We start from the raw sequence: 14,515 nt of genomic DNA on the forward strand, positions 1-14,515 counted from the left end.
GCTATGCTGTCCCTGAGGATGCGACATCTCAAGGACTAGAAGCCTTACTTGTAAAATTGCGATGACACCAAACTAGGAGGAGTATCTAATCCCAGAGGACAGGATCCAATGCAAAATGCCTGAATAGAATAGAAAGCTTTTCCTTCCTTCCTTCTTTCCTTCCTTCCTTTCCTCTGTTCCTTTCTTCCTTCCTTCACTTTTTCTTTCCTTCCCTCCCCCTTTCCCTTCCTTCCTTTCCTCCCTTCTTCTCCTTCCCCCTTCCCCTTCCCCTTTTCCTCCCTCCCTCCCTCCCTCCTCTTGAAAGCCAGAGGGCTCCCAATCCAGTCCAATGGGAGTCAGATGGGACTCTGCCCTTCTGTTGCCTGAGACTGGCATGGTTCTACTGCTGCCATCTTCCTCTCTGCCCAGGAGGCAGCTCCAGTCCCAGGGGCAAGTGTCCTTTCCTTTCCTTTCTTCCATCCTTCCTTCGTTCCATCTTTCGCTGGCCATCTGCAGAGAATGGGAGGAACCAGTTCCCTGGTGCTGAGCCCAGAAGGCCAAGGCTAGCAGAAGCAGAGGGCCCAAAAAGGGTCTACTTTGTTATTATTATTTTTTAAATGATTACTGTATTGCGCTGACCTTTATTGTTATTGTTATTTTTGTATTGTATTTTTATTAGTGTAATTGTTAAAGGTTTGGACTGTCTCTCATTGCTAGCTTTCTCACAGCAGTTATCCCTGAACCTTCCTTATTAATGAATTTTATAATAATAAACCATTATGTTAAATAGTAGCTTAATGTGTGTTCATGCTTTGCTGTGTTTTCTCTTAAAACCTCCTAACTTCCCACTTTCTCAGCTGCTTTTTGTACCAGTTTCTCTTTCTTTTCCCCCCTTAGAATCACAGAATCCTAGAGTTGGAAGAGACCCCAAGAAGGGCCCTGATCCAATCCAACCCCCTTCTTTCTGCCATGCTTGAACTCTCCATCAAGGCCTCCCCATTGACAGATGGCCATCCAGCCTCTGTTTAAAGACAGCCTCCAAGGAGGCTCTACGATAATCTCCAGGCAGCAGCGTATTCTTCTGTCGAACAGCCCTTACTCTCAGGAGGTTCCTCCTAATATTGAGCTGGAATCTCTTTTCCTGGAGCTTGCATACATTACTCCATTGGGTCCTAGTCTCAGGAGCAGCAGAAAACAAGCTTGCTCCCTCCTCTATATGACATCCCTTCAATATTTAAACAGGGCTATCATATCACCTCTTGACCTCTTCTCCAGGCTAAACATACCCAGCTCCCTACGTCTCTCCTCATAGGGCTTCATGGTTTCCAGACCCTTCACCATTTTAGTTGCCCTCCTTTGGACACATGGCTCCAGTTTCTCCACATCTTTTTTGAATTGTGGAGCCCAGAACTGGACCCAGATTTATTCCAGGAGATGCTTGACCAAAGTGGAATAGAGTGGCCCTATTACTTCTCTTGATCTAGACACTATACTTCTGTTGATGCAGCCTACAATTGCATTGGCCATTTTTGCTGCTGCATTGCACTGTTGACTCATGTTCAAATTGTGGTCTACTTGGACTCCTAGATCCCTTTCACATGTATAAGTCTCCGTAAGCCAGGTGTCACCTTTCCTATGGACACCCCACTGGTCACTTCTCTCCAGGATGAAGACGAGGAGCCATTGCTGAGCACTCTTTGGGTTCAGCTGTTCAACCAATTCCAAATCCACCTAACAGTTATATGTCTGGCCCACATTTTACTATGAAGACACAATCAAAGCATCCCGACAGATGACTATCCAGTCTCTGTTTAAAAACCTCCAAAGAAGGAGACTCCACCATGGTCTGAGTCAGTCCATTCCTTCATTGAACAGTTCTTGGCGTCAGGATGTTGACGTGGAAATCTCTTTTCCTGCAGCTTGGATCCATTGCAAAGGCCTCCGGAGACTAAAAATACCCTCCTTGGAAAGTGGGCCTAGATGGAACCTGTCTTCCGAGAGGTCAGATATTTTGCAGCTGTTGGCAGGTTTGATCCAGAAGTATTTTGGATTTCAGAGTTTGGAATACACTCATTTGCATATAGATAGATAATCAGGTGCCTTGGAGGCAACATTTATTTATGTTTCACGTACATCTTAAAACACATAGGTCATTTTATGTGATATGTTAAAATAATTTTGTGCACAAACATGGTCCTGTGCCTTGACCCACCAGAAGGCAAAGGTCTCGCTCTCTCAGCCACCCACCAAAACATGATAATTTGGGGAATATTTCAGATTTTGGAATTCTGGATAAGGAAGACTTGGTCTGTATTGCACCAAAACTATAATTTAAAAAAAGGAAAGGGAGGAGGAGATAATCTGCCCTTTAAAACCACAGCATCACTTCACCAAACCATGCCTATGGCATGGTTTGGTGAAGTGATGCTGTGGTTTTAAAGGGCAGAGGACAGACCCAAGGAACTGCTCCAAACTACCTCCAGAAGAATGATATTATTGGATAACATGGTGACAATCATTGGAAAAATCTGGCAACAAACCCTAAAAGCTGTAAGTCAAAAACAAAGCTGTGTTAGTCTGGAAAATCCATACGCAAAGGACTCTTGCAGCAAAGGTGCATCTGCACTGCAGAAACAGTCCATCTTGACACCACTTTAATTGCCGTGGCTCAATGCAATGGATTTCTGGCATTTGCAGTTTCTTGTGGCACCAGATCTCTCCCTGACAGAGAAGGCTAAATGTCTCACAAAACTAAATGCTGCCAACTACTTTCTTTTAGTGAGTCTCAAGGGTGACACAAGCTCTCTGTATGTACTGATTCTACAGACCAACATGGCTATGTCTTTGAACTGGAGAACAGAAGAGCGAGAGGTGATGCAGTAGCCATCTTTAAAATATTGGAAAGGAAGCCATGGCAGGAAATGAAGCAAGCTTCTTTTCTGCTGCCCCAGATAATAGGGCAAAATGGAGCAAAGGATGCAAACTACAGGTAAAGAGATTCCAACCCAAACATTAGGATGCATTTCTGGATGGGAAGAGCCATTCAACTGTGGAAGATGCTGCCTTGGAGTTTCCTTCTTTGGAGGTCTTTAAACAGAGGCTGGATGGCCATTTGGCACAAAGGTGGCTTAGACTGTGAGTTCCTGCATGGCAGAAGAGGCCTGAGCTGGCTGGCCCTTGGGATCTCTTCCAGTTCTATGCTTCCAAGGAAGCTTAATGTCAACACAGCCTTCTCCTGCTCTTCTTTGTATCTGCAGAAGCCCTTCTTCCATTCCAGGGGATGTTTTCCCTTTAAGGAGTGTCATTGTGGGCCTGTCAGGCTGCCAAACCCTGCTCTGCTGGCTCTGGAGCAGAAGGGAGACCGGCCTGAGCTGCAAAGAGCCTCCTCTTGGAGAGGCCCTGGCCAAAGGAAGGCCAAGGGGCAGACTCCGGACCCACAATGTTGAGGGTTTTCATCCTCCATGCGCAGAATGTCCAGACCCCAGACACGGATATCAGCGATGCTTATTGCTCAGTGGTCTTTGAAGGTAAGGAGGAGGCAGGGGAATGAGTCTGCAAGTCAGGGACCCAAGGAGGAAAGGGGTCCCAGACACAGGGGACACTGGGGTGTGTGCTGTGTGCCCATAAGTAACCTCTGACTTATGATGACCCTGTCATTGGGTGTTCTTGGAAAGATTTGTTCAGAGGAGGTTTGCCATTGCCTTCCCCTGAGGCTGAGAGAATGTGACATGCCCACTGGGGGGTGTCCCAGTGGGTTTCATGGCTGAGCCAGGATTTGAACCCTGGGCTCTAGAGTCCTAGTCCAACATTGAAACCACTACGCCACTCTCGACATTAGAGACATCCCCATATTTATGTTTGTAGAGGGGGAAAAGGTGAGGATGAGCAATAAAGCAGGGCTTTGTTTATTTGTTTACCAAAATCCATGGGTGCTCAAGTCCCATTATATACAATGAATTAATATCATCATCATCCTCATCAACATTACAGTGGGCCCATGGATACCAAAATCCATGGATGTTCAAGTCCCATTATATACAGTGAATAATAATAATAATAATAGTTATTATTACAGTGGGCCCTTGATATCTGCTGGGGTTTGCTTCCAGGGCCCCCGTGGGTAACAAAACCCACTGATTCTCAAGTCCTATTAAATTCAGTGAAGTATTACTACTACTACTACTACTACTACTATTATTATTATTATTAACTCTGGCTCTTGTAGCCACTGGGATTTGGTTCTAGGACCCCCCCCCCCATGGATACCAAAATCCAGATGCTCAAAGTCCCATTATATACAGTGAATCATCATCATTTACAGTGGTGTCCTTGATTTGCTGGGGTTTGGCTCCAGGCCCCCCCCCGGATCTAAAATCCATGGACGCTCAAGTCATATTATATACAATGAATCAGTAGTAGTAGTAGTCAGAATAGTATTACAGTGGGCCCTTGGTATCCACCAGGGATTGGTTCCAGGACCCTCCTTGGATACCAAAATCTGTGGATGTTCAAGTTCCATTAAACACAATGGCACAGTAAAATGGTGCCCCTTCTGTAAAGTGGCAAAATCATACTGATATACTGACTCTAGCGACTAGCACAGCTATATCTTTGCATTAAAGGGCCAGAAATCCTCTCTGGTTTTCACTCTGTGACCCTATTTGCTGGACCCACCTACACTGGTGAACATCAGACAAACCCCACCATTTCAAAAATGACACTAAGACTTGTTTTTCCTCCGCAAAGGAATAATAATAATAATAATAATAATAATAATTATTATTATTATTATTATTATTATTATTATTATTATTATAGGTAGAGAGATCTTGTAGCAATTTTGAGACTAACTGAAAGAAAGAAGTTGGCAGCATGACCTGAGTCTACTTTCTCGGATGCATTTGGTGGAGTGGAAATCCAGGGACAGACCTATCTATGCCATTAGTGCGTGAGAATGTCAGTCCAAACTCAAAATCCATTGTGCATGGAAATGAATTGGCAAGTCCAGTTTTAGCCATGGTCAGCCATTGGTGGACAAAGGCAGTGGAGGCTGCAGCCTGAAGGTGAGAAGAGCAGATGAGGGTGGGAAGCAGAGCTTTCTCTGGTTTCCCTGGCTTTCCGCTCCACCAAATGCATCTGAGGATGTAGACTTAAGTTTACAAAAGCTTATGTTGCCAACTTCTTTCTTTCAATGAGTCTCAAAGGTGCTACAAGATCTCTCTACATACCGATTCTGCAGACTAACACAGCTATATCTTTGGATTCATAGATTCATAAAGTCATAACATGTTAGAGTTGGAAGGGACCCAAGGGGCCATGCAACCCTTTCTGCCATGCAGGAAGACACAGTCCAAGCGTTCCCTGTGACAGTTGGCCATACAGCCTTTCTTTAAAAACAGCTCCAGAGAAGGAGACTCCACTATCCTCCGAGGCAGCAGGGTCTTCCTCTGCCAGGAAGTTCTTCCTAATGTTTTGGTGGAATTCAAGGCTTTCATGGCCAGCATCCATAGTTTTTTGTGGGTTTTTCGGGCTATATGGCCATGTTCTAGAAGAGCTTCTTCCTGGCGTTTCGCCAGCAGCATCTGTGGCATCTGGCATCTTCAGAGAAAGAGATTCTGGTGGAATCTCTTTTCCTGGAGCTTGCATCCATTGCTCCATGTTTTACTCTCTGGAACAGCAGAAAACAAGTTTGCTTCATCCTCAATATGACATCCCTTTCACTTATTTAAACAGGGTTATCACGTCACTCTTAATCTTCTCTCCTTCAGACTAAACATCCCCAGCAATTCCCTAAATCATTCCTCATGGGGCGTCAAGGTTTCCAGACCCTTCACCATTTTGGTGGCCCTCCTTTGGACTCAGTCCAGTTTCTCAACATCCTTTTTGAATTGTGTTGCCCAGAAATGAACACAGTATTTTTCCAGGTGAGGCCTGACAAAAAGCAGAATAGAATGGCACTATGACCTCTCTTGTCCTGGACACTAGGCTCCTATTTATCAGAACAAGCAAAGCACTAAGGAAGGGATGATTTAAACACTTTAGAAAGCATGTCTTGATGCTAAGAGCTGTTTGCTAATGGAATAGGCTGCTTCAAAAGGTGGTGGACTCTCCATCTTTGGAGGTCTTTAAACAAAGGTTGGATTGTATTTTATTTTATTGTGATTTTTTGGGGGGGCTATCTGGCCATATTCTGGAAGAGTTTATTCCTGACCTATATATACCCCACTCCCTTCCATGCCAGCATTGTCTAAAGATGCCAGCCACAGATGCAGGTGAAACGTCAGGAATAAACTCTTCCAGAACACAGCCACATAATCCAAAAAACCCACAAACACTATGGATGCCAGCCATGAAAGCTTTCAACTTCACAGAGGTTGGATGGCCACCTCTCAGGAGGGCTTGACCTGTGGATTCCTTGCATTTGCAGAGGGCAGGACTGGATGACCCCTGAGTCCCTTTCCAACCCCGTGGTTCTTAGTATGTACCCATAACACCCTGATCTCAGCATGAAGTCCTATAGCAAGGCCTCTGTCTGCAAGCACCTTTTCCAACCATGCCCTATGAGGAACGCCTTAGGGAGCTGGGTATGTTTAGCTTGGAAAAGTGGCGGTTAAGAGGTTATATGACAACCCTGTTTAAGTATTTGAAGGGATGTCATATTGAGGAGGGAGCAAGCTTGTTTTCTGCTGCTCCAGAGAATAGGGCATCAGAATAATGGATGCAAGCTGCAGGAAAAGAGATTCCACTTAAACATTAGGAGGAATTTCCTGACAGTAAAAGCTGTTTGATAGTGGAATATTCTGCCTTGGAGATTGATGGAGTCTCCTTCCTTGGAGGTCTTTAAGCAGAGGCTGGATGGCCATCTGTCAATGGGGAGGCTTTGATAGAGAGTTCCTGCATGGCAGAAGGGGGTTGGACTGGATGGCCTTTGTAGTCTCTTCTAAAACTATGAATCTATGATTCCCAACTCCTTTCCGGAATGACTGCCCACCCATCCCAGAGCGATTCTCAGCAAACAGGGCTCTCCCTGCGCTGCAGCTGCATGGGTGCTTTGGCTTCTTGAGGCATGGATGACGCAGGGAAGAGGCAGCTGAGAAACCCAACCTCTCCGACTCCCACGCTCTATTTATAGCCCCCTCCCTTGTCGCCAGCCTCCATCTTGGCTGCCAGCCTTGGCACCTGTTGCGGGCGATGGGTGGGACGGCTTTTGCCATTCATAGAACTAGCTGTCAAGATCATCAGGGTAGGACTGTCTGATAGAATCCTAGAATCCTAGAGTTGGAAGAGACCCTAAAGGGCCATCCAGTCCAACCCCCTTCTGCCATGCAAGAGCTCTCCATCAAAGCATCCCCATTGACAGATGGCCACCCAGCCTCTGTTTAAAGACCTCCATGCTTTCCAGAGTGGGACCATCTTCAGTGGTTGCCTTTACCCCCGATTGTTTTGTACCACTTTCTGCATTTCTCTGGGGCAGACACATGGGCAGATTTGCCAGCATTCAGCGCAAAGCCGTGTGTGTAGCGCAACCACTGTGGGACTACAGTGAGCCATCTGCATTCTTTGAGGTTAAGGTGACAGGACCCTTGTGAAACTAGAAAAAATGCAATTAAAAAAACACATGTTTTTTAACCTGAGAGAACACTTTTCTAGAAATCTCTAGGTCCTCCAGCACAAGTCTGTGGTCAGCTTCAGCTGGACATTGGCCATAGAATTGCTTTGAAAGACCTACAAATGCCTAGAGACATGTTCTCTCTGGGAATATCTACATCTTCCAGCATGACTCTATGGTCAACTTCCAGCAGAGGTTGTTCATAGAGTCGCGCCGGAGGAGCTAGAGATTCCTAGAGAGAAGAAATTAATCAAATCTGCAAATAATCAAACTGCCAAAGTGAAAGCTGCAAATAGGGAGGGCTGGCTGCACCGTCTAAATCCTTTTGTTAGTCCTGATTGTATTATAGTCACTGACTCAATGGGACTGACCTTTGCCTTGACCCATTTGTCAGCAATGGATCCAATGAGTCTCCTCTAATTGGGATTAAACCACAGGATTCCAGCCATGCATTTGCACATTTTTGTTGTTCATTTGTGTCAGTTCGGTTTTGATTTGTGGTGACCCTGCGAATAAGAAACCTTCGCGGCTGCAGAATTAATACAGTTTGACACCACTTTAACCATCACAGCTCCGTCCAATGGAATCCTGGAATTTGTAGTTCAGTGAGGCTGCATCTGCACTGCAGAACTGATACAGTTTGATACTGCTTTAACACCCATAGCTCCATCGCACATGCTTCTTAGCCATGCTCAAAATGGAGGACATTTTGAAATTCCTCCTGGACATAAGGTTGAAACGTAGGACATGTCCTGGAAGAGGAGGATGCCGGAGATTTTTTGGACAGGACTTGGAATACACCTGAATTTTCCACTTGTCTAATCTCTAAGGTTTCTTTTGTGGATGACGGAAACTCAAACAAAGAGGGTCATTTCCAGCTTGTCTCACCGGTTTTAGCCGTGGAGCAGTTAAAATTAAGAACCTTCCTACCATTTGTGCATCTAGAGGCCACAATTTATGGCCCCGCTAGGCTGAAAAATGCAGCACTAGAACCAGGGATAAAACAGTTTGATGCCACTTTAACTTCTGTGACTCCATCCTGTGGGATCCTGGGTTTCCTTAGGATTCATGGTAGTTAAAGTGGTGCCAAACTGCATTAATTCTGCAGTGTGCAGAGCAAACTCAGTGCATTTCAAAGGGCTTAGGAGTGCATTTTTAGTAGTAGTAGTAGTAGTAGTAGTTGTTGTTGTCTGCCTTCAAGTCATTTTGGACTTAGGGGGGGCCCTAGGGCTCATTTCTTCAGAGGCGGGTTTGCAGTTGCCATCCTCTGAGGCTGAGAGATATTTTAACATGCCATTTGTTTTAATTATTGCAGTAATTTGATTCTGTTTTAATGTATCATTTTTGTATGCTTTCAACTGTACCATTTTTTTAATGTTGAAAGCCACCCTGAGTCCCAGTTTTAGGAGAAGGGTGGGCTAATAATAATAATAATAATAATAATAATAATAATAATAATAATATAGTGTCTAGATCACGGTAATAGTGCCACTCTGTTCTGCTTTGGTCAGTCCTCACCTGGAATAATCCTGTGTCCAGTTCTGGGCACCACAATTCGAGAAAGATGTTGACAACTTGGAGCATGTCCAAAGAAGGGCCACCAAAATGGTAAAGGGCCTAGAAACCATGAAGCCTTCTGAGGAGAGACTGAGGGAGCTGGGGATGTTTAGCCTGGAGAAGAGAAGGATGCCCTCTTTAAGTATATGAAGGGATGCCATGCTGAGGATGGAGCAAGCTTGTTTTCTGCTGCTCCAGAGAACAGGACCCAATGGAGCAATGGATGCCAGCTCCAGGAAAAGAGATTCCAGCTCAATTTTCGGAGGGACTTTCTGAGAGTAAGGGCTGTTCGACAGAGGAACACACTCCTTCTTTGGAGATCTTGGTGGAGTCTCCTTCTTTGGAGGTCTTTAAGCAGAGGCTGGTTGGCCATCTGTCAATGGGGATGCTTTGACGGAGAGTTCCTGCATGGCAGAGGAAGGGGCTTGGACTGGGTGGCTCCTGGGGTCTCTTCCAACTTTAGGATTCCATGAACAACAACCACCACCACCCCCCCAACGGGCGTTGCGTCCTGTAGTGGAAAGGGAAAGGCCCAAGTTGTCCGGCGTCTGGTCCTTTGGGAGCATCCTCCTGGGGCCAGGCGCGCGCGCCCCCTGGCGGGATAACGGCGTCACTGCGCGGCGGCGGCGGCTGCTGCTGAAGATGCTGAAGCGCTGGTGCTGTGATGATGGCGCTGGAGGGCGGCGCTGGGGCCAGCAGGGCTGGGCTGGGCTTGTCAATATCCTCCTGCTCGGCCCCAGTCGGGCTTGGAGGGCGGCAGCGGAGGGGCCATGCTCCGGTGCCTGCTCCTGCGGGGCTGCAGCCTCCCCGGAGGCGCCGAGAAGGGCGAGAAGAGGAGCGACCCGGTGGCCAGCATCACGTTCCGGGGTAAGAAGAGCCAAGAGCCCCCAGGCAGAGGGGCCCAGAGAGGCTGGAGCAGGGCTAGGGAGGGCTTGGCTGGGTCCCCCTCCAGGGCAGGATGGATGGCCCCTGGGGGCCCCTTCCACCCCTTCTAGGAGTTAGGAAGAACTTGCGAAGAGCTGGAGGGCAGCGGAGGACACTGCAGCCATGGAGCCTCCTTCTTTGGAGGAGGACTCTGGAAACCACGAAGCCCCATCAGGAGAGGCTTAGGCAGATGCTGGGGATCTTTAGCCTGGAGGAGAGAAGGTGAAGCAGGGGTGATAGCCCTGTTGAAGTCTTTCAAGGGAGGCCATATTCAGGAGGGAGCCGGCAATGGATGCAAAGTCCAGGAAAAGAGAGTCCGCCTCAACATTAGGAGGAACCTTATTACAGTATTATTATTATTATTATTATTATTATTATTATTATTATTATTATTATTAACCTTGATTTATAAAGCGCTGTACATAGAATCTCTTTAATTGGAGGGTTCCCTGCCCTCAGGCTTACAATCTCACAATCCCTTCCAACTCTAGGATTCTCTGATTGCAACCTGCTTTGAGCCTCATTTGGGGACAAACTAGTAGGAGACAAAGCCAGCAAGTTCTGGTGCCATCTGTACATCTTTAAGGCAAAGAGGCTGCCTTGGGTTCCCTGGGTGTCTGAAAGAGAGTCCACCGGAATCTTCGGAGGCCCTTCCTGGCAGGAAGAGCTGTGCAGCCGCGGAATACCTTCCCTCGGAGCATGGCAGCAGAAGCTGTGGCCACCATCTCTCAAGGTTGCTTTGACTGTGAGTTCCTGCATGGATGGCCCTTCTTGGGGTCTCTTGCAACCCTAGGATTCTGTGAACCTAAGGACCCACTTCACTAGAAAAGCTCTCTCTCTCTCTCTCTCTCTCTGTTGCCCCAATTCTGTTTCTATGGTCTCATCTGCACTGCAAAATTAATGCCATTTCATAGGATCCTAGTATCCTGGTATTGGAAGGGACCCCAAGAGCCACCCAGTCCAACCTCATTCTGCCGTGCAGGAACTCTCAATCAAAGCATCCTGGATGGATGTCCATCCAGCTTCTCTTTAAAAACCTCCAAAGAGGAAGGAGACCCCACCACCCTCCGAGGCAATGGCTTCCACCATTTTACCATCAGGTTGATCCCACTCTAAGTGCCACGGCTCAATGCTATGGAAGCCTGGATTTTGCAGCTTATTGGGGCATCAGGGCTCTGACAGAGAAGGCTAAATGTCCCACAAAACGAAATGTCCCACATGCCTTGAGCCATGGCAGTTAGAGCAATGCCAAACCGGATTGTGTCTGTGGTGTGGATGCAGCCCTAGGGACATACTCAGAGGTTATTTATGTATGGAAAGTCTGTATTATTCCAGCATATTCTAGTCTTGTAAGCCGCCTCGACTGCTGCAGCAGAAAGACGGGCTATAATAAGAAAGTTTATTTATTTTAATGTTTATGTATTAAGTTGCTCTGTGCGCATGTGTGCAGCGATGCTTTTGGAGAATCTGCAGCGGTTGTATTGAGCTGGCAGCATCTTAAGAAGAGTTGCGCATCTAGGGTTGTTACTGTGCATATGGTGGTGCATTAAAGTGCACAGAGCAGTGTGTGAATGTGCATTGCCTCTGCGTCCCATGTCTGTGTATTGTGCATTGCACATTGGGTTGTCAGCCATGAGAAATGGCCATTGCAGTACCTTGTGTTGTTGTCTTGGTATTCAGTACAGGGGCTTCATAATGTAACTCTGCTGGCAGATAGTTATGCTACAGTTTATTTACAGTGGTCCCTATACATTGACTGGGGCTAGGGGCAAAGGACCCTCATGAATGTGTAAAACCCAAAAATACAAACAAACAAACAAACAAAAACACTATTCTTTTTACCTAAGAGAACATCTCTCTAGGAATTTCCAGGTCCTCCAGTGCAACTCTATGGCCAACATCTGCCAGGAGTTGATCATAGAGTCATGATGGAGGACCTACAAATGCCTAGAGAGGTCCTTTCTCTATGAACATCTGGGTTCTCCAGCACAACTCTATGGTCAACATCTGGCAGAGTTGCACCGGAGGACCTAGAGATTCCTAGAGAGAACGTATGAATCAAACCCACAAATAATCAAATCCTCAGAAGTCAAAGCTGCAGATGCAGATGGCCAACTCTTTATTTTAATTGTTTTTATATTATTATTATTATTATTATTATTATATTTATTTATTTTTAACCTGCCTTTCTCCCAAAGTGGGACCCAAGGCGGCTAACAACAGATATAAAACACATTAAAATCATACAATTAAAATAGATTTTTTTAAAAAAATTACAAATATAAAATTTAAAACATACAAAGTTAAAAATAACAATCTAAAACCAACCCTCTTCATCCCCCATAAAACCAAGCCTGCAAGATCTTAAAAGGCCTGTTGAAATAAAAATGTCTTCGCCTATATTCTCCCAATATAGGGACTCAAGGTGGAATATATATATATATGTACATGTTTCTATGCCTCCTTTCTCCTAAACTGGACCCAAGGGGTTCACAAAAACTGCTTAAAAGCAGCACAACTTTAAAAACAGAATTAAAACATTGCATCAGTATAACAAGTTAAGAAATACAAAAACCACGAAAACCAAACTAAGTTAAGAATTGTTGTTTGTTGTCGTGTGCCTTCAGATTGTTTCCATCTTATGGTAAACTGATCGTAGGGTTTTCTTGGCAAGATTTGTGCAGAGGAGGTTTGCCATTGCCTTTCTTTGAGGCTGAGAGAGTGTGACTCGCCCAAGGTCTCCCAATGGCTTTCCATGGCTGAGAAGGGAATCGAACCCAGGTCTCCAGAACTGTACTCCAAGACTCAAACCACTATGCCACCTTGGCCCTTATAAAACAATTAAAAGCATACAAAAGCCAACACTTATCACACTCTTATCACACTCTCTCAGCCTCAGAGGAAGGCAATGGCAAAACCTCCTCTGAACAACTCTTGCCAAGAAAACCCCAGGATAGGGTTGCCTTAGGGCTGCCATAACTCAGCCATAGTAAACCCATTGGGAGATCCTTGGGCAAAGTCACTCTCTCTCAGCCTCAAGGGAAGGCAATGGCAAACCTCTGAACCAAGAAAACCCCCAGGATAGGGTTGCCAGAAGCCATAAATGACTCGAAGGCACACAACAATTGTATATTCAAAGCCTGCAGGGAAAAGAGAAGTTTTTGTCTGCAGGAGAAAGGAGAGCAAAGAGGCGCCAACCAAGGCTCCTGTGTCAGGGACTTCCAGGGGTTGGCAGCAGCCACAGAGTAGTGGGCTCTCTCTCATGGCCTCCTTCCCAAGGGAACCTGGGATGGCAGCCGGACCAAAAAGAAAACCAGACAGAGAAGGCTAAATGTTTCACAATCTCCAGCATTTCATAGCATTGAGCCACAGCAGTTAAAGCAGTGTCAAACTGGATTAATTTTGCAGTGCAGATGCAGCCTAAGTCCAAGAGCTCCAAACTGTGTCCCATTTTCTTGTAAGAGAGATGGCTTTGCTGCGATTCCTGCACTTTGCTCAGTTCATTCTACAAGCCTCAGACCTTAAGAACAGTGCATTTAGAAATGGCTAAAGCATGGCATCTCTGTTTTTCAAGAAGCAAACGTTGCTTTTGCATTTCGTTTCTCCGAAAGTGGAACTCTTTGTTTTTTCAGGAAGAGGGATTCCAAAAAGGTCTTTTTTATGTTCTCCGTATAGTTTCTTTGAGCAGTCGATGGGCTGGAAATCTGGGATGTGCATCATCCCTGGCTATTGTTCTCATTACTTAAAAATAACATTTTTTGTGGCGTGATACGCTTTTCCGCGCTCATCCTGACGTTCACCAAATGGTCCCCAAGAGAGGCAAAAAGGTTCACTCAGAGATGATGCGAATGCCATCCGACAGGTTGTTTTGCCCAAACAGATAGGCCAAAATAAGGCCGCTTTGGGTCACTTTGGAGGTATGCTGTTTAAATGATGTATGTGTCCTAAGAGGCCGGAAGTCGTGCCAAAGCCAAGCTCCAATCCTAAGGACTGAAGTGCAGTATACCTCCAAAGTGACCCCAAGCAGCTTTATTTTGGCCTGTCTGTTCCGGCCCAGCTTTTACTGATCAAGTTACTTTTGGTAATTGTGCCAGAGGTCAGAAAAGTTACTTTTCCAGACTACAATTCCCAGAACCCTCAGCCAGCATGGCACCATTTCCAAATTCTGCATCTACTCCTTCTGCGTAGTTTCCTTTTGCATTCTGGCTGGGACATGAGGATCTAGACTTTATGTAGATAGAAAAGAAAATGACATCCTTTCCACATGACTGATGTCCTGTACAGCATCAGAAGATTCGGGTTTATATCCATGAAAGCTTGTCTTAAATGAAATTAACACAAACAAATGCATTTCTTCTTCAGACTTGAGTCCCATCTCCAAGACATCTCCCTCTGTATATGCAAATATCCCAAAAGCCGATTCTGGGTTTTAAAACATTTCTCCAT

General features: G+C 45.8%; 1 protein-coding gene across 8 annotated transcripts in view; it reads left to right on the forward strand.

Annotated features, from left to right (window-relative positions):
* The first annotated feature begins 3,340 nt into the window (after positions 1–3,340).
* Positions 3,341–14,515, forward strand: part of DYSF (dysferlin) — a 161,675-nt gene continuing 150,500 nt past the window's right edge. For 5 of the 8 annotated variants that reach the window (XM_042470111.1, XM_042470117.1, XM_042470114.1 and 2 more), the window contains exon 1: positions 9,895–10,012. In XM_042470111.1, the coding sequence (XP_042326045.1) occupies positions 9,916–10,012 (97 nt within the window). In that variant the 5' untranslated portion in view covers positions 9,895–9,915. Of the gene's footprint in view, positions 3,507–9,894; positions 10,013–14,515 lie in introns of those variants that run through there. The other 3 variants (XM_042470112.1, XM_042470116.1, XM_042470119.1) reach the window with 1 other exon arrangement.

Source organism: Sceloporus undulatus, chromosome 5, assembly GCF_019175285.1.
Source record: "Sceloporus undulatus isolate JIND9_A2432 ecotype Alabama chromosome 5, SceUnd_v1.1, whole genome shotgun sequence".
Lineage (NCBI taxonomy): Eukaryota > Metazoa > Chordata > Lepidosauria > Squamata > Phrynosomatidae > Sceloporus > Sceloporus undulatus.